We start from the raw sequence: 21,307 nt of genomic DNA on the forward strand, positions 1-21,307 counted from the left end.
ACTCTCTTCTGATGACTTGTATAATCGTTGGAATTCAAAGAATGAACAAAAAAAGAAAAATATAAGTAATGAATTTATAAACAGAGTTCAGCCTCTAGATGAGGGATATCTTATTCAAAATACACTCGAAAAAAGAACTAGATTGTGTAATGATAAAATTAAAAAAGAATATTTACCTAAAATGTATGATCCTTTTTTGAATGGGTCCTATTGAGGTAAAATTCAAATTTTTTTTTCACCCTCACTTATAAATAAAATTTCCAGAAAAAATTCCACAGATATAGTTTGGATAAATAAAATGCATTTTCTTCTTCTTATTAATAATTATATAGAATTTGAACCAAAAATGGATAGCAAAGCATTTTCAACAGAAATTGCTTATTTCTTAAACTTAATTAATGGAAAATCAATATCAAGTTTCAATTTTAAGGGACTCCCTTTATTTAGGGATTATAAAGAAAAAAAAAAGGATTTCGAACTTTTACAAATTCTAAAATTTGTATTTGATCCAGTTATAGGGAATTCAAAAAATAAACGAATTATAAATCATTTTACTGGAATAAAAGAAATAAATAAACAAGTTTCTCATTGGTCATACAAATTAATTGATAATTTGGAACAACAAGAGGGAGAAAATGAAGAAAACATGGCAGAAGATCATGAAATTCGTTCACGAAAAGCCAAACGTGTAGTAAGTTTTACTGATAATCAACAAAATACAGCCACTTATAATTATAATAATAATATCAAAGATACAACGGATTTTGACCAAATAGACGAAGTTACTTTGATCTGTTATTCACAACAATCAGACTTTCGTCGAGACATAATAAAGGGATCCATGCGAACACAAAGGCGCAAAATAGCTATTTGGGAACTGTTTCAAGCAAATGCACATTCCCCCCTTTTTTGGACAGAATAAACAAATCTCTTTTTTTTTCTTTTGACATTTCCGAATTAATAATAACAATGTTTATAAATTGGGAGCGTAAAAACGCAGAATTCGCAATTTCAGATTCTACTTATACAGAGAAAAAAACAAAAGAAAGTAAGAAAAAAGACGAGGATAAAAGAGACGACAACAAATGAGAGGAAAGGGCTCGGATAGAAATAGCTGAAGCCTGGGATAGCATTCTTTTTGCTCAAGTAATAAGAGGTTGTATTTTAATAACCCAATCAATTCTTAGAAAATATATTCTATTACCTTCATTACTAATAGCTAAAAATGTCATTCGTATACTATTTTTAAAAATTCCTGAATGGTCGGAGGATTTAAAGGATTGGGGTAGAGAAATGCATGTTAAATGTACCTATAATGGAGTTCAATTATCAGAAAAAGAATTTCGAAAAAACTGGTTAACAGATGGGATTCAAATAAAGATCCTATTTCCTTTTCGTCTAAAACTTTGGCACATATCTAAATTTAAATTCCCTAATAAAGATCCAATGAAAAAGAAAGCACAAAAAAATGATTTTTGTTTTTTAACAGTTTGGGGGCTGGAAACTGAACTACCTTTTGGTTCTCCACGAAAACGGCTTTCACTTTTTGAACCCGTCTTTAAAAAACTTCAAAAAAAAATTATAAAAATAAAAAAAAATGTTTTCGAGTTCTAACAATTTTAGAAGAAATAAGAAAATTATTTAGAAATTTATTAAAAGAAAAAAAACTGGGCCATCAAAAACATTTTATTTTGAAAAGAAATAATAAAAAAAATTTCAAAATATAAAAGAAATCGAATTAAATTGTCTGGAGTTAAAGAAGTATATGAATTAAATACAACTAAAAAAAAAAGATTCGCTAATCAATAACAATAATCAAACGAGTCGGAAATTGCCCACCCCAGTACAATCTATGGTTTGGACAAATTTTTCACTGACAGAAAAAAAAAAAAGATCTTTCCGCTAGAAGAAAGATAATCCTAAATCAAATAAAAAAAATTTCAAAAGAAAAAGAAAAAAAATTCTAACCTCAGAGATAAAAATTAATCCTAACAAAAAAAATTATAATGCTAAACCATTCAAATCATCAAAAAATATTTCACAGATATTAAAAAAAATAAACACGCGATTAGCATATAAATTCCATTTTTTGTAAAAAATTTGATTGAAAGGATATACATAGATATCTTTTTAGAAATCATTAATATTCCGAGGATCAATACACAGCTTTTTATGGAATCAACGAAAAACTTTATTACTAAATACATTTACAATAATGAAGAAAATCACAAAAAAATGGATATTGAAAAAACAAATCAAAATACAATTAACTTTATTTCGATTTTAAATAGAAAAAAGTCACTTAATATTAATAATAAGAATATTGCTGTTATTAATAATAATTCACAGATTTTTTGTGGTATATCCTCCTTGTCACAAGCGTATGTATTTTACAAATTATCACAAATTAAAACGATTAACTTATATAATTTAAGATCTATTCTTCAATATCATGGTCTTTTTCTAAAGAATGAAATAAAGGATTATTTTAGAGTCCAAGGGCTTTTTAATTTGAAATTAAAAAAAAATGTTCGAAATTCTGTAATGAATCAATGAAAAAACTGGTTAAGGAATCATTATCAATATAAATACGATTTATCTCTGATTAGATGGTCTAGATTAATACCACAAAAATGGCGAAATCTAATCAATCAATACCAACACCCTATGGTTCAAAATAAAAAGTTAAACAAATGGAATTTTCATTTATAATTTTGAGACAGACTCATTACCAAATAAAAAAAATAATTTTAAAAAACACTATAGATTCAATCTTTTATCATATAAATCTATAAATAAGGGCTCATATATTTATGGATTACCATTACAAATAAATAATAAACAAAAGATTTTTTATAATTACAACACAAATAAAAGTAACTTTTTCAATATGTTAGAAAATATTTCTATCAATAATTATTTAGCAGAAGATGCTATTTTTGATATAGAGAAAAGCCAGATAGAAAATATTTTGATTGGAAAATTCTCCATTTTTGTCTTAGAAATAAGGTCGATATTGAATCCTGGATCGATACCGGAAATGGAGATAGAAAAAATACTAAGACTACTAAGTATCAAATAATTAATAAAATTGATAAAAAAAATCTTTTTTTTATTTAAATTCACCAAGATCAAGAAGTGAATTCATCCAATCAACCCCCCCCCCCCCCCCCCCCCCTTTTAATTTAAATTGGATGGGAATGAATGAAGAAATACAATATGATCTGATACCAAATTTTACACTTTTGTTCTTTCATAAATTTGTGATACTTTACAACACATATAAGATAAAACCGTGGGCGATACCAATCCAATTTCTTTTTTTTTTTAATTTTCATGAAAATGTTAGTAAAAATATTAAAAGCAACGAGAAATAAAATGGCGATCTTTTTACTACATCAAACGAAAACAAAATTATTGAATCAAAGAATCGAAATCAAGAAGAAAAAGAATTTGAAGACCAAGTAGACTTTGGATCTGTTTTCGCCAATCACGAAAAAGATATTGAAGAAGATTATATGGAATTAGGTATGAAAAAACATAGACATAAAAAGCAAAACAAAAGTCATACGGAAGTCGAACTGGATTTCTTCCTAAAACGATATTTATGTTTTCAATTAAGATGGAATGGTTCTTTAAATCAAAAAATAATCAATAATATCAAAATATATTGTCTCCTGCTTAGACTGACAAATCCACGAGAAATTATTCTATCTTCTATTTAAAGGCAAGAAATAAGTCTGAATATTCTAATGGTTCAGAAAGATTTAACTCTTACAGAATTGATGAAAAAGGGAATATTGATTATCGAACCTGTCCGTCTGTCGATAAAAAATGATGGACAATTTCTTTTGTATCAAACTGTAGGTATCATATTAGTTCATAAGAACAAACAACAAATTAATCAAAAATACAGAGACAAAATGGATTCTATTTCTATTGAAAGGCATCAAAGTCGAATTGGAAATAGAGACAAAAATAATTATAATTTAGTTGTTCCCGAAAATATTTTATCCCCGAAACGCCGTAGAGAATTAAGAATTCTAATTTCTTTGAATTTAAAAAATAAAAACAATATTCATATAAATACAGAAATTTGCAATGCTAATACTATAAAAAATGGTGGTCCCGTTTTTGCTAAAAGTAAAGATTTTGATAGAGAGAAAAATAAACTAATTAAATTCAAATTTTTTCTTTGGCCCAATTTTCGATTAGAAGATTTAGCTTGTATGGATCGTTATTGGTTCGATACTAATAATTCCAGTCGGTTCAATATGGTAAGGATATGTATTTATCCACAGTTGAATTTTTGTTAAGGGTGTTTTTCATATATATCCCATAGCATATTTGATCTATAAATGAATCAATGGAATTTGTAGAATTTTGTTTTCTTTTGTAAGCGAAGAAATATACCATCTTTTTATATCTATAACCGAATAATAAAATTGGATTTATTAATGATAAATTTTCAATTTTATTTGACAAAATTTGGAATTAGTAACTTGAATTACTAACAAAGTAGAGACTTTTGTGCATAGCAAATTAAAATGAACTGGCATTCTTTTTATTTTTTATTAATACAATATTTCTTATTTATTAATACAATAACAATATACAATACATTTTTTTATTATTACTGATTAATAAAAATAAAAACATCTTAATCTTAATTAAAAACAGGATGAGTTCTTTTATGGTAAAAAATTCATTTATTTCGGTTATTTCACAAGAAGAAAAAGACGAAAACAAAAGATCGGTTGAATTTCAAATAGTAAGTTTCACCAATAAAATACGAAAACTTACTTCACATTTGCAATTACATAGAAAAGACTATTTATCTCAGAGAGGTTTGCGAAAAATTCTAGGAAAACGGCAACAACTGCTGTCTTATTTAGCAAAGAAAAATAGAGTACGTTATAAAGAATTAATTAGCCGATTGGATATTCGGGAATCAAAAACTCGTTAACGTGAAGAGTTTTTTTTTTTGAATTATTTGATTTATTATATTTTAATATGAACTTCTTTTTATTTTCAGTAATTCATGAAAAAATGGAGCGAGGAAATCCTTATGAATGTATCAGCTACACGAAAAGACCTTATGATAGTCAATATGGGTCCCCATCACCCCTCAATGCATGGTGTCCTTCGACTCATCGTTACTCTAGACAGTGAAGATGTTATTGACTGTGAACCAATATTAGGTTATTTACACAGAGGGATGGAGAAAATTGTGGAAAATCGAACAATTATACAATATTTACCCTATGTAACCCGATGGGATTATTTGGCTACTATGTTCACAGAAGCAATAAAAGTAAATGGTCCAGAACTGTTAGGAAATATTCAAGTGCCTGAAAGAGCTAGTTACATCAGAGTAGTTATGTTGGAATTGAGTCGTATAGCTTCTCATTTGTTATGGCTTGGTCCTTTTATGGCAGATATTGGTGCACAGACCCCTTTCTTCTATATTTTTAGAGAGAGAGAATTAGTATATGATTTATTCGAAGCTGCCACTGGTATGAGAATGATGCATAATTATTTTTGTATCAGGGGGGTAGCGGCCGATCTACCTCATGGATGGATAGATAAATGTTTGAATTTTTGCGATTATTTTTTAACAAGAGTTGCTGAATATCAAAAACTTATTACGCGAAATCCTATTTTTTGGAACGAGTTGAGGGAGTAGGTGTTGTTGGTGCAGAGCAGGCAATAAATTGGGGTTTATCAGGACCAATGCTACGAGCTTCCGGAGTAGAATGGGATCTTCGTCAAGTTGATCATTATGAGTGTTATTACGAAATTGGTTGGGAAGTCCAGTGGCAAAAAGAAGGAGATTCATTAGCTCGTTATTTAGTCCGAATTGGCGAAATGATGGAATCTATAAAAATTATTCAACAGGCTCTGGAAGGAATTCCGGGTGGGCCCTATGAGAATTTAGAAACCCGACGTTTGGAAAGGGATCCGGAATGGAATGATTTCGAATATCGATTCATTAGTAAAAAGACCTCTCCTACTTTTGAATTACCGAAACAAGAACTTTATGCGAGAGTCGAAGCCCCAAAAGGTGAATTGGGGATTTTTCTGATAGGGGATCGGAGTAGTTTTCCTTGGAGATGGAAAATTCGCCCGCCGGGTTTTATCAATTTGCAAATTCTTCCCGAATTAGTTAAAAGAATAAAATTGGCCGATATTATGACAATACTAGGTAGTATAGATATCATTATGGGAGAAGTTGATCGTTGAAATGATAATTGATACAACAGAAGTACACACTAGCCATTCTTTTTCTAGATTAGAATCCTTAAACGAGTTCTATGGAATTATATGGGTGTTTGTCCCTATTTTGACTCTTGTATTGGGAATCACAATAGGCATACTAGTAATTGTATGGTTAGAAAGAGAAATATCTGCAGGGATACAACAACGTATTGGACCTGAATATGCCGGTCCTTTAGGAGTTCTTCAAGCTCTAGCGGATGGAACAAAACTACCTTTTAAAGAGAATCTTTTTCCCTCTAGGGGGGATACTCGTTTATTCAGTATGGGACCATCCATAGCAGTCATATCAACTCTATTAAGCTATTCAGTAATTCCTTTTGGATATCACCTTGTTTTAACCGATCTAAATATTGGTGTTTTTTTATGGATTGCCATTTCAAGTAATTCTCCCATTGGACTTCTTATGTCAGGGTATGGATCAAATAATAAATATTCCTTTTTAGGTGGTCTACGAGCTGCTGCTCAATCAATTAGTTATGAAATACCATTTACTCTTTGTGTGTTATCCATATCTCTACGTGTGGTTCGTTGAAACATAAACTTTTTTCTATTCCTTTCTTTTTGATTTTTAGGAAGAAGGAAAAATCAATTGAATAAATATCTTCATTTTTTATTCATCCTTTGGGTTGATGAACTAAATTGGATAGTTATATGAGTGAAAGAAAACAACTTGTCAATTTGCAGTAAAAAAAGGAGACTCATTTCCTATGTACATAGAGTAAAACAGAAATAAACATAAGAAAAGAAGACCACTTTCCCCAAGATTGGTTGATTAGTCATCCTGGCTTGAAGCGGGCTCAAAAGATCAGAGTTTTCACTATCATTTATATGTATTACCATAATGCTAACAGGTGATTGAGAAAAAATGAGTGGATGGTTAGGAACACCAAGATACACAAAGGATTCGTAATAGAGATTTTTTAAATTATTTATCTAAAAGGATATTTCGGCAAAATTTAAAAGTATATTAATTGGGGTTTTAAGTTGGTAGAAATGATCAGGCAGTACTCCCCATGATTCCGATCCAGAGTATGCTCCCGCCCACCGATTAAAGAAATGACTATCAGGAACGAAATAATCCTTTCCCCTTTTTAAATCCCCTTTTTCTTTATTTTTTTCAGAAAGAAGAATAGGAACAAAAAAAAATCGAATATCTAATTACAATAAAAAATCAATCTTTTTTTTTCGTAATCGAAAACAATAGGTTGAAATATCTTTTATAATTTTTACAAAGAATATTTTTATAAAGAAATTATTATAAATAAATTATAAAGAGTATTTTATTGAAATTTTTTTAAGTTATGACTCAAGAAAGAAAAATTGAAACTATTAAAGGATAAGATGAATTCAGAAGTAATTTTTGTTAGTATTATAACAGATAGAATTCCATTGCCTGAATTTTGGAATTCTGATAGGTTTATTTTATTTTGATACTATATATCCTACAAATATATTAAAATAAATAATATGATCTAGTCCTTAAATTTATTTATGGCCTTGGGGAGCCGTATGAGGTGAAAATCTCATGTACGGTTCTGTAATAGCGACGGGAACAATGATGTTATTGCCGACTATGATTATCTAACAGTTCAAGTACCGTTGATATAGTTGAGGCACAAGCAAAATCGTGTTTTTGGGGGTGGAATTTGTGGCGTCAACCTATAGGATTTATCATTTTTTTTATTTCTTCTCTAGCGGAATGTGAGAGATTGCCTTTTGATTTACCAGAAGCAGAAGAAGAATTAGTAGCGGGTTATCAAACCGTATATTCAGGTATTAAATTTGGTTTATTTTATATTGCTTCCTATCTAAATTTATTAGTTTCTTCATTATTTGTAACAGTTCTTTACTTGGGCGGCTGGAATATATCTATTCCGTATATATCCGTTCCTGATCTTTTTGAAATAAATAAAATAGGTGAAGTCTTTGAAACAACAAATGGTATCTTTATTACATTGGTTAAAACTTATTTGTTCTTGTTCATTCCTATCACAACAAGATGGACTTTACCTAGACTAAGAATGGACCAACTTTTAAATCTTGGATGGAAATTTCTTTTACCTATTTCTCTCGGGAATCTCTTATTAACAACCTCTTTCCAACTCCTTTCACTCTAAAATAAAAGAATAAAAAAGGAATATTTTTTTATATTCATGACTTGTCGTTAATTTCAAACAAGAGAAAAAAACAAATATAAAATCATTCATAAATATTCACGATATGTTTCCCATGGTAACTGGGTTCATGAATTATGGTCAACAAACTATACGAGCTGCACGGTATATTGGTCAAAGTTTCATGATTACCTTATCCCATGCAAATCGTTTACCTGTAACTATTCAATATCCTTATGAAAAATTAATTACATCAGAACGTTTTCGCGGTCGAATTCATTTTGAATTTGATAAATGCATTGCTTGTGAAGTATGTGTTCGGGTATGTCTTATAGATCTTCCTGTTGTTGATTGGAAATTGGAAACTGGCATTCGAAAGAAACGGTTGCTTAATTACAGTATTGATTTCGGAATCTGTATATTTTGCAGCAACTGTGTTGAGTATTGTCCAACAAATTGTTTATCAATGACTGAAGAATATGAACTTTCCACTTATGATCGTCACGAATTGAATTTTAATCACATTGCTTTAGGTCGTTTACCAATGTCAGTAGTTGATGATTATACAATTCGAACAATTTTGAATTTAACTAAAAAAAATAGATAAACCACTTTGATAAAAAAAAGTACAATTAGAAAACTAAAATTGTGTTTTGATCTAAAAAGATACATAAAGGATTTCTTTCTTTTTTATTGGTCAATAAATAAAAGAATTCAAAATTCCAGCTATTGACTTGATTAATTGGTCAAAATTGCATGGCGGTTAATTTTTTTGTGAAAATTTATTAATATATTAATATATGCATATGCGTAATTCTATCCATAATTTTTTTTCCATAATTTTTTTAATTTCATTTCGAATGCCTTTTTCACGAAAGAATGAGATTCGTACAGTAGCTGTACCTAGAGTAATTTACACCCCCTAGGGTTTAGGGTCTATTATAATTATAAATTATAAATAAGTTTTTCCTGGTCAGGTCAATAAGGTCATGAAAAAATAATTCAATTTTTTTATCTTTTATTTTACGTGCAATGGATTTACCTGGATTAATACACGATTTTCTTTTATTTTTTCTCGGATTAGGTCTTATATTAGGAGGTCTGGGGGTGGTATTACTTACCAACCCAATTTTTTCTGCCTTTTCGTTGGGATTGGTTCTTGTTTGTATATCTTTATTCTATATTTTATCAAATTCTCATTTTGTAGCTGCTGCACAGCTCCTTATTTATGTGGGAGCCATAAATGTTTTAATTCTATTTGGCGTGATGTTCATGAATGGTTCAGAATATTACAAAGATTTTAATCTTTTTACTGTTGGAAACAGAGTTACATCCTTAGTTTGTACAACTATTTTTGTTTCACTAATTACTATTATTCCAGATACGTCATGGTATGAGATTATTTGGACTACAAAAAAAAAAATCAGATTATAGAACAAGATTTAATAAGTAATGGTCAACAAATTGGAATTCATTTATCAACAGATTTTTTTATTCCATTTGAATTCATTTCCATAATTCTTTTAGTTGCTTTGATAGGTGCGATTGCTGTGGCTCGGCAGTAATAAATCCTTAGAATTAGTAACCCCCATCTATTTGTTCTATGTTATCACATTTATTTTCTTTCAATTCTATTCTATTTAATACTTTCAATTCTATCCTATTTAATATTTAAATTATTACTATTTAATATTTTATTTAATACTTTCAATTCTATTCTATTTAATATTTAAATTATTACTATTTAAATTAAAGATTATTTATATATAAATAATCTTTATATTTGATTTATTATCTATCTATTTCTTTATTCTGTACTTGGAATATTTTTATTCTAGTCAATCCAATCTGTTGATGTTGAATTGTTTTCATATTGAAATAAATCAAAATTGATAAGGAGTTAGTCAATGATGCTCGAACATGTACTTGTTTTGAGTGTCTATTTATTTTCTATCGGTATCTATGGATTGATCACGAGTAGAAATATAGTTAGAGCCCTTATGTGCCGTGAACTTATACTAAATTCAGTTAATATGAATTTTGTAACATTTTCTGATTTTTTTTTATAGTCGCCAATTAAAAGGAAATATTTTTTCAATTTTTGTTATAGCTATCGCAGCCGCTGAAGCAGCTATCGGACTAGCTATTGTTTCGTCAATTTATCGTAATAGAAAATCAATCCGTATCAATGAATCAAATTTGTTGAATAAGTAGGATTAATCATCTAGAATATAATTTTATTTTCATATTCATTAATTCGATTGATTGATACGTAACTTATCCGATCAGGTTTGTGAAAACATGCGAAATTAAAGTATCTCGGCTCTATCTCACGAGTCAATCCAGAATTCAATAGAAAAATTCTGATAAATCATTGATTCATCTGGTGTCTAAATATATGGTGACTCATTTAGAAATTTACTAGATTGAAATTTTATGACGTTAAAAAAATTAAAAATCCAATGTCGCATTCAGTAAAGATTTATGATACATGTATAGGGTGTACTCAATGTGTCCGAGCATGCCCCACCGATGTATTAGAAATGATACCTTGGGATGGGTGTAAATCTAAGCAAATCGCTTCTGCTCCAAGAACAGAAGACTGTGTCGGTTGTAAGAGATGTGAATCCGCTTGTCCAACAGATTTCTTGAGTGTTCGAGTTTATTTATGGCATGAAACAACCCGAAGCATGGGTCTAGCTTATTGATACTTTTCAGAAAAATCCACTTGAATGCATTTGCTTTTTTGTTTACCGACAAAAACCCGTACTCGAAAAAAAATACAATAATATATATATATATATATATATATATATATATATATATATATATATATATATATATATATATATATTACAATATATATATAAATAATACAATATATATATATATATTTATGTTTTCGAGCACGGGTTTTTCTAGTCCAAGTGTATCTTGCCTTTACCACGAACTCTTTTCCTTAGTTAACAATATTTGTAGTTTTCCCGATATCCGCAGGTTCCTTAATTTTCTTTTTACCCCATAGAGGAAATAAGGTAATTAAGTGGTATACTTTATCTATATGTATTTTAGAACTCCTTTTAGTAACTTATGCGTTCTCTTATTATTTCCAATTGGACGACCCATTAATCCAATTAACAGAAGATTATAAATGGATCCAATTTTTTGATTTTTACTGGAGATTGGGAATAGATGGATTTTCTTTAAGCCCTATTTTACTGACAGGATTTATTACTACTTTAGCTACTTTAGCGGCTTGGCCAATTACCCGGGATTCCCGATTATTTCATTTTCTGATGTTAGCAATGTATAGTGGTCAAATAGGATTATTTTCTTCTCAAGATCTTTTGATTTTTTTTATCATGTGGGAGTTCGAATTAATTCCTGTTTATCTACTTCTATCCATGTGGGGGGGAAAGAAACGTCTGTATTCAGCTACAAAGTTTATTTTATATACTGCCGGAGGTTCCATTTTTTTGTTAATGGGAGCCTTGGGTATCGCTTTATATAGCTCCAATGAACCAAGATTCCATTTTGAAACATCAGCCAATCAATCCTATCCCATAGCACTAGAAATATTTTTTTATATTGGATTTCTTATTGCTTTTGCTGTCAAATCGCCGATTATACCCTTACATATATGGCTACCAGACACCCATGGGGAAGCACATTACAGTACTTGTATGCTTCTAGCCGGAATCTTATTAAAAATGGGGGCGTATGGGTTGGTTCGAATCAATATGGAATTATTACCTCAAGCTCATTCTATCTTTTCTCCCTGGTTGATAATAGTGGGCGTGACACAAATAATTTATGCAGCTTCAACATCTCTTGGTCAACGAAATTTAAAAAAAAGAATAGCCTATTCTTCTGTATCTCATATGGGTTTCATAATTATAGGAATTTGCTCTATAAGTGATATGGGACTTAATGGAGCCATTTTACAAATAATATCACATGGGTTTATTGGTGCTACGCTTTTTTTCTTAGCAGGAACGGGTTATGATAGAATACGTCGTGTGTATCTTGACGAAATGGGCGGAATGGCTCCCTCAATGCCAAAAATATTCACGACATTTAGTATCTTATCGCTAGCTTTGTCACGACCCATTTTCATGAATCGTGACCGGCGCTAGGGTATGGGTATGGTTGTACCAAAACCCGTAGCTAGCCTTGCAGATAACCAACTTATATCATTTAAAACAATGTACCTGCAGAAAACCACATGCTCGGGGGCAACCGAGACTTCAGCCTAGTCTAGCAGTACAATAAGCAACATATATTCAAAGTATACTTATCTGAATTTATAACTCCAACAGTATGGCAATATAATATAAATACCTTAAATACTGTAATCATGCCAAAAGCTATAAAGTAATCACCAACAATCAACAGTCTAAAAATATAATAAAACACTAATCATAAATAATCTAATACTACTACTGCGGTCTAAGAGTTTAAAACAATTTGACTCTTTTATTCTGAAAATAAAATAAGGAACCTCCGAGAATGAAGGAACGGAGATCGACCAACGCTCAAATCATAAACCTGGAAAATTTGGGAAAACAACGGGGTCAGATTTACTGAGTAGAGTTTATATAACCATTTACATTTATTAAGTTAAAAACCTTTTAAAACGTTTAATAAAACATTTTCATTATGGATTATCAATGAAACCCTAAACCACAATTCTAAATCCATTGTCGTGTCGATGAGACGTATCTCAATAACCGATCCCCGACTATCACTTAATAAATAGTGAGCCCAGGAGACGTATCTTCCACCGGTGCCCTCACTAAGGTGAGACGTATCTCAAACCTACCTCAATACCATAATCATTACTGGTGCGCACGCAGTCCCGATGATGCCCATCGAATAGCACGTTCCAAATCAAATCCATAATGCCGAAAACAGTTCAAAAGCTGCTTATACATATATATATATACAAAATAATACATTTGCTTAATAAAGAGGTAAATAGAGATATAAACTCACTGCTTGCTAAATCCACGTGATCCTGACAAGCACCGAACTCTGGTTCGCCTCTGAAGTACGAACAGTCGACGGGTCTAAATAAAATATTAAAATCAAAATTAAAATCAGACCCTAACTCTAAAGAGTACTAGACACCACATAGGACTAGCACACACAACAATACGCCAACGTATAATCAAACACATAAGATTAAAACGTATTAAAACTATAACCCAAGTTATAGAAATTAAACCATATATATTATATATATTAAATTAAAATTCGAGTAATTTATTAAACAATTTAATTTAACCCAAGTTAAAATCCATATCAGTGAGTCAGCCGAGTTATTAAAAACTACCAAGCTTCTTCCCACTTGTCGGGCGAACACAGTCTAACCCAAATAAAACTTATTAAATTTATAAACCCGAGTTTATAACTTAAAATATTTTAATAAAATAATTATCCATTTTAAAGTGGAATTCAATATCTTGAAAATTAAGTAACCTAAGTTACAACCCGAAAACTTGATCAAATAAATCTTATAAAATTTAGGGACTAAATTGTATTTTAGCCACTTAGGGACTAAATTGTACTTTAGCCTCTTAAGGACTATATTGTACTTTAGCCAATTAGATATTAAAAATCAAATTAACTACTCGTTTTCAATTTACTAATTTATAAAACAAACAACAATCCAAAAGTTATCCTATTGATAAAACTTAACTTGAATAAGTTTTAGAATCTTTAGGGGCTAAATTATAAATTAGCCAAATTGACATTTCAATCAAAATTAAATATAATTACCCGATTAATTATATTAATTGAGATTATAAAATAATTATCATTTCACAATTGTCGGTTTATGAAATCGAAACGAAATCAAAAGTTTGAAACAAACAACTATAATTCAATTGATTTAAACTAACAATATGGTGATTAATGTGACCATTTAGCCATCTCTTATAATTCAAAATTATGAATCAAGTCCCTACCGCCATCAACACCTTTAACCCAAGTTACACAACAACCTCAACTTCAAAACTCAAACTAACTTGTTCCTTAATAAAGTAAAACAAACCTAAGAACCCAAAGCATCATAAAACCTAAATAGTTATTGAAGGCATGAACAACCAACCGGCAGGACCATCAACGAAGGAAAACAGAACCAAAAATTCATGAATCATTGACATAACGAGGTCCAACCAAAACTAAACAAAGGGAGGAATCCAAACTATTCTTAAGGCCTAAGAGAAACGACATACTACTTCACAATCATGGCATCAATAACAGGTAAGAAACAGTTGCAAAATTTCAAGAATACGGCGAATCGTAACGGCGACGAATGGAGGAATCTTTACATACCTTAATGATTTTGAATCGTAACGATTATTGAGGTCGATGAATAAAGATGAAACGACGTAGAGAATCACAGTTTAATGCTATAACAAAAGAAATATGAATCAAGAACGATGATATCGATATCGAAACGAAGAAACTTAATGAACGAGTAAAACGAATACTTACCGAATTGAAAGGATGAAACAATGAAGATAGGTGAAGTTCAGATTTATTAATGAGGAATGGCGGCTGATGTTCAGTGTAAAAGAGAGTGAAATTTTAGGTTAAACAAAAGAAAAAAAAGAAAAACGTGAAGCAGATCACGTTTATAGAGGAAAGGAGAAGTTTAAAGATGCACAACTTATATTAACAATTTGTATGGCCTTTTCATGCTACTAACATCATGGGCTTTTCACATGATTAAATTAAAGGGCTTTTTACACAATCAACCAACATTGGCTAAATCTTTACTTTTATACGGGTCATATATTCAGCTATCTAAACTACCATGTGCGGACACAATTCTTACTTTTATACGGATTGTATATATTCAACCCTAATAGTAGAGACATCATAATTTCACTTTTTTTCTCTCTCCTCATTATTCAATTCTCTCTTCCTCTCAACTCAATTTTCTCTCTCTTCACTCATATTTTTTTCTTTCACTCTCAGGTCACCTCTTTTTTACTGTTCTCCGCCGTCTTCCGCTGCGTCGTGTCCTCTGTTCCTCCGCTCCTCCGTCATCGTTCTCATCATCGTCTTCTTCGTCATCTTCGCCAACAATATCATCTCATCTACTCGTCGTCGTCATCTATTTGATTTCAGATCTACAATTTATTCATAATTCTTCTTCTTCTTTTTTATTTTCAGATCTATAATTTTTTACTGTTTTTTCACGATTAAATATGTATACAGATTATATTTAAAGAATATAATGCTGATTTCATGTTATGTAAAATAAATTTATGATTATATGGAATAATTTTTTGTTATTTCTTCATTTTATTTTTGTGTTTGGTTGTATTTCTGTGCTTATTTATTCTACAGCTCGTTTTTTTGATGATGGTTGATTACTGAATTATTATAATGTTACAGTGTTGTTGATTTGTTGTTGATTTTGTGTTGATAATTAGTTGGTATTCCTTGATTTTAACATTGGGAAAAAAATTTAATTTTTTTTGGCAAATTAGATAACTTTATCCGCAAAATAAACTAAATAAAATAAAATTTAATAAGGACTAGATAATTATATGTTAGCATTATCATGTTGACATGTTGTTGATTTCTTGTTGATATTTTATCGATTGTCACAATTTTTCAAAAAGTTATGTTTTATTTTATTCCTTAGGTTGATTCGTTGTTGATTTATTGTTGACATTATTTTGATATGTATTTCAACTTTTTTTTATTTTCAATTTTATGTTGACATGTTGTTGATATACTGTTGATAACATGTTGATTTTTCAATCATTGAAAGAAAAATAAAGTTAGTCTTAAATTGATGTATTAATGAACTATTGATATGTTTTTGATAATATGTTGATTCTTTTTGACTTAAATCAATCAATGTTCTCATTTTACAAACATCTTGACTAAATTAGCATTAATTGTTGATTCTTTGTTGATTTATTGTTGACATTATGTTGATAAGTATTTTAACTTTTTTTGATTTTCAATTTTATGTTGACATGTTGTTGATATACTGTTGATAACATGTTGATTTTTCAATCATTAAAAGAAAAGCAAAGTTAGTCTTAAATTGATGTATTGATGAGTTGTTGACATATTTTTGATAATATGTTGATTGTTTTTGGCTTAAATCAATCAATGTTCTCATTTTACAAACATTTTGACTATATTAGCATTAATTGTTGATATCATGTTGACATTATGTTGATAACTTGTTAATATGATAGTAGTAATTCTACTAAACAACAATAAAGGTACAAAATGTTTAAAATAAATGAATCAGATAAAGATGTTAGCAGAGTAAGTAATCAAAACAATATGAAAAAACAACAACAATAATTCAAATGGAAAAATAAAATTATTCTTACATATAAAAATAAAAAAATATTAAATATACACCAGCACAACAGTTCACAAATTAAAGAAATCTATTTCAAAATATATTTTTTCCTCAATTCTCTTTGCAGCTGCACAGTTTCTTCAAAATCACTTGTATAATTGTTTTGCGTTCCACCTCTCATACCTAACTAAATTTCGACAAAGACGGTTATGATACAGTTTCATTTTATCCAACGAAAGTTTATTTCACAGACAATATTATCATATTTGTCAAAGTTAAAATAAAAAGAATCAGTAGATATCAACATAATATCAACATAAAGTCAACATAAAATCAACAACACTGTAACATTACAATAATTCAGCAATCAATCATCATCAACAAATCGTTCTGCAGAATAAAAAAACGCAGAAATACAACAAAACACAAAAAAATACAGAAATAACAGAATTTTATTATATAAAATCACAAAATTATTCTATATAACATGAAATAAGTATTAGATTCTTTAAAGATACTCTTTATACATGTTTAATGGTGAATCAACAGTAAAAGATAAACAAATTACAGATCTGAAAATAAAAAAAAAGAACAAAAAATTTCAGATCTAAAATTAAAAAGATAAAAAAAAGATGGCGCGGCGAGACAAAGGCGGAACGACAGAGGCGAAACGGCGGAGGCGCAACAGCGGAGGCGGAACGGCGGAAGCGAAGGAGTAGAAATCGTGAATTTTTTTTCACAACTCAAAAGAATTTACTGTTATATAAGCAAGAACGGTTGAGATAATGATGAAATAGAGATGAAAATGAGAGAAGCAAGAGGAGTCATGCAGTAATGGAGATAACGCACAGCAAAATCGTGGAGAAGAGAAGCGAAAATGGCGGAGAAGAATGAAGAAACCGCCAATTGAGAAGGAAAATAAGAAAACGGTAAAAAAGAAAGAAATCCAAAAAAAAAAGTTAGGTTTCATAAAATTGATGGTGTGAAAAGTAAAGATATGGATTGGGCCGTATAAAAGTAAAGTCTAGCCCAAAACCTGTATTTTATATAAAAAGCCCTAAATTAAATGGGCCATAGTACGTGTATTAATGGAAGGAATAAGGGCTTTTTACACAAACAACCTACATTGCCCACTTTATAACTTTTATACGGGTGCAGGTTTGGATTTTCTAAACTACCATGTGCGGACTGAATTATAACTTTTATACGGACTCTATATATTAAACCCTAACAGCATACAAATCATAATTTCATTTATTTTCTCTCTCCTCATCATTCAATTCTCTCTTCCTCTCAGTTATTCCTCTCTTTTTTTACCGTTCGCCGTCTTCCGCTGAGCCGTCCTCTGTTCCTCCGCTCCTCCGTCATCGTTCTCATCATCATCTTCGTTGTCATCTTCGTCAACGCCATCATCTCCTCGGCTCATCGTCGTCATCTATTTGATTTCAGATCTATAATTTATTAATTGTTCTTCTTCTTTTTCTTTTTTATTTTCAGATCTACAATTTTTTTACTGTTTTTTCACCATTAAACATGTATAGAGATTATATTTTAAGAATATAATGCTAATTTCATGTTATGTAATATAAATTTATGGTTATATGGAATAAATTTTTGTTATTTCTGCATTTTTTTGTGTTTGGTTGTATTTCTGTGTTTTTTATTCTGCAGTTCGATTTATTAATGATGGTTGATTGCTGAAATATTATAATATTACAGTGTTGTTGATTTTATGTTGATTTTGTGTTGATAATCAGTTTGTATTTCCTTAATTTTAACATTCAAAAAATTTATTCTAAAAAAAAAAAATTAGCAAATTAGATAATTTTGTGCGTGAACTAACTAAAAAAAACAAAATTTAAATGAGATTAGATAAGGATATGTTAGCATTATCATGTTGACATGTTGTTGATTTCTTGTTGATATTTTATCGACTGTCACAATTTTTCAAAAAATTATGTTTTATTTTATTCCATATGTTGATTCGTTGTTGATTTATTGTTGACATTATGTTCATATGTATTTCAACTTTTTTTTATTTTCAATTTTATGTTGACATGTTGTTGATATACTGTTGATAACATGTTGACTTTTCAATCATTGAAAGAAAAATAAACTTAGTCTTAAATTGATGTATTAATGAGCTATTGATATGTTTTTGATAATATGTTGATTGTTTTTGACTTAAATCAATCAATGTTCTCATTTTACAAACATCTTGACTAAATTAGCATTAATTGTTGATTCGTTGTTGATTTATTGTTGACATTATGTTGATAAGTATTTCAACTTTTTTTGATTTTCAATTTTATGTTGACATGTTGTTAATATATTGTTGATAACATGTTGATTTTTCACTCATTAAAAAAAATAAAGTTAGTCTTAAATTGCTGTATTGATGAGCTATTGACATGTTTTTGATAATATATTGATTGTTTTTGGCTTAAATCAATCGATGTTCTTATTTTACAAACATCTTGACTAAATTAGCATTAATTGTTGATATCATGTTGACATTATGTTGATAACTTGTTAATATGATAGTAGTAATTCTACGAAAGAACAAAAAAGGTACAAAATGTTTAAAATAAATGAATCAGATAAAGATATTAGCAGAGTAAGTAATCAAAACAATATGAAAAAACAACAACAATAATTCAAATAAAAAAATAAAATTATTCTTACATATAAAAATAAAAATATATTAAATAAACACCAACACAACAGTTCACAAATTAAAAAAATCTATTTTAAAATCTATTTTTTCCTCAATTCTCTTTGCAGCTGCACAGTTTCTTCAAAATCACTTGTATAATTGTTTTGCGTTCCACCTCTCATACCTAACTAAATTTCGACAAAGACGGTTATGATACAGTTTCATTTCATCAAACGAAAGTTTATTTCACAAACAATATTATCTTATTTGTCAATGTTAAAATAAAAAGAATCAGTAGATATCAACATAATATCAACATAAAGTCAACATAAAATCAACAACACTGTAACATTACAATAATTCAGCAATCAATCATCATCAACAAATCGTTCTGCAGAATAAAAAAAACGCAGAAATACAACAAAACACAAAAAAATGCAGAAATAACAGAATTTTATTATATAAAATCACAAAATTATTCTATAGAACATGAAATAAGTATTGGATTCTTTAAAGACTCTCTTTATACATGTTTAATGGTTAATCAACAGTAAAAGATAAACAAATTACAGATCTGAAAATAAAAAAAAGAACAAAAAATTTCAGATCTAAAACTAAAAAGATAAAAGAAAGATGGCGCAGCGAGACAAAGGCGGAACAATGGAGGCGAAACGGCGAAGGCGGAACGACGAAGGCAGAACGGCGGAACGGAGGAGGCGGAACGACGGAAGCGAAGGAGCAAAAATCGTGAAAATTATCTTTTACAACTCAAAAGAAATCGTGGAGAAGAAGAATGATTGAGAGAAATAAGAAAAATCGTATAAAAGAAAAGAATTTGAAGTACAAGTTATCAAAGTAAGAAAATGAGGTAGGTAAAGTAAAAAATTGGGTTGGGCCGTATAAAAGAAAATAGTGGCTGAATTCCTGTATTTTATATAAAAAGCCCAAGGAATAAAGGAATGCATGGAATGCATGGGTTGTCCAACTAATTAAACATATTTCCTTGTTTTTTTTCTTATTTTTCCTTTTAAATAATAATATTACAAATCGAGTCCGAACGAACTACGAACGACTCAAATAAAATTAAGTAAAATATAATAATAATAATAATAAATTACTTAAGATTTGACAGAAATGAAAAAAAATTATAATTAAAGTTAAAAAAATTAATTTAAAAATACGGGATATTACATTCTCCCCAACTTATTAAAAATTCGCCCTCGAATTTAAACATAAACAAATAAACATAACAACACACCAAGTACAGAAACAATCTACTAAACCACATAAGCAACGATGCACGTACCTCAAGGAAAGAGGAAAGGATAACGTTTCCGCATATCGGACTCCGTCTCCCAAGTGCACTCCTCAACAGAATGATTCCGCCACAGAACTTTGACCATCGGAATCTCCTTGTTCCGTAACCTACGCACTTGCGTATCGACAATCTCAACTGGTTGTTCCTCATAGGACAGCTCCTGGTCAATCTCAACGCTCTGGGGCACAATCACATGTGAAGGATCTGAGATGCACTTCCTCAGCATAGAAACATGAAAAACAGGATGTACTAACGACATGTCTGGCGGCAGAACCAGACGATAAGCCACATCTCCAATCCTCTCTGAAATCTCATAGGGACCAATGTACCTCGGAGCCAACTTTCCCTTGACACCAAAACGAACCACGCCTTTCATAGGCGAAACCCGAAGAAACACAAAGTCTCCCACCTGAAACTCGATTTCTTTTCTCTTAGGATTAGCATAACTCTTGTGCCGACTAAAAGCTGTCTCCAACCTCCGTTTTATCAACGGTACCTTCTCTGAGGTAATCTGAATAATCTCAGCACCAGACAACTTCCGCTCGCCGACCTCTTCCCAGCAGATAGGAGATCGACACTTGCGCCCGTACAGAGCC

The 21,307-nt window shown here is 29.9% G+C and overlaps 1 protein-coding gene and 3 pseudogenes across 1 annotated transcript; all 4 read left to right on the plus strand.

The window, feature by feature from the left end:
• Positions 1-4,331, plus strand: part of LOC126664891 (protein TIC 214-like) — a 5,669-nt pseudogene extending 1,338 nt beyond the window's left edge.
• Positions 4,332-4,757: 426 nt separating this feature from the next.
• LOC126664896 (uncharacterized) lies at positions 4,758-9,176 on the plus strand (annotated as a pseudogene).
• A 249-nt stretch (positions 9,177-9,425) lies between these two features.
• Positions 9,426-10,032, plus strand: LOC126664894 (NAD(P)H-quinone oxidoreductase subunit 6, chloroplastic-like; annotated as a pseudogene).
• Positions 10,033-10,936: 904 nt separating this feature from the next.
• LOC126668175 (NAD(P)H-quinone oxidoreductase chain 4, chloroplastic) lies at positions 10,937-17,631 on the plus strand. Its single transcript, XM_050361390.1, has 3 exons — positions 10,937-11,053; positions 11,357-12,492; positions 17,535-17,631. Exons 1-3 carry the CDS (start codon positions 10,937-10,939, stop codon positions 17,629-17,631), a joined length of 1,350 nt encoding a protein of 449 aa, XP_050217347.1.
• Positions 17,632-21,307: the final 3,676 nt, after the last annotated feature.

The sequence above is a fragment of the Mercurialis annua genome, linkage group LG1-X (genome assembly GCF_937616625.2).
Source record: "Mercurialis annua linkage group LG1-X, ddMerAnnu1.2, whole genome shotgun sequence".
Lineage (NCBI taxonomy): Eukaryota > Viridiplantae > Streptophyta > Magnoliopsida > Malpighiales > Euphorbiaceae > Mercurialis > Mercurialis annua.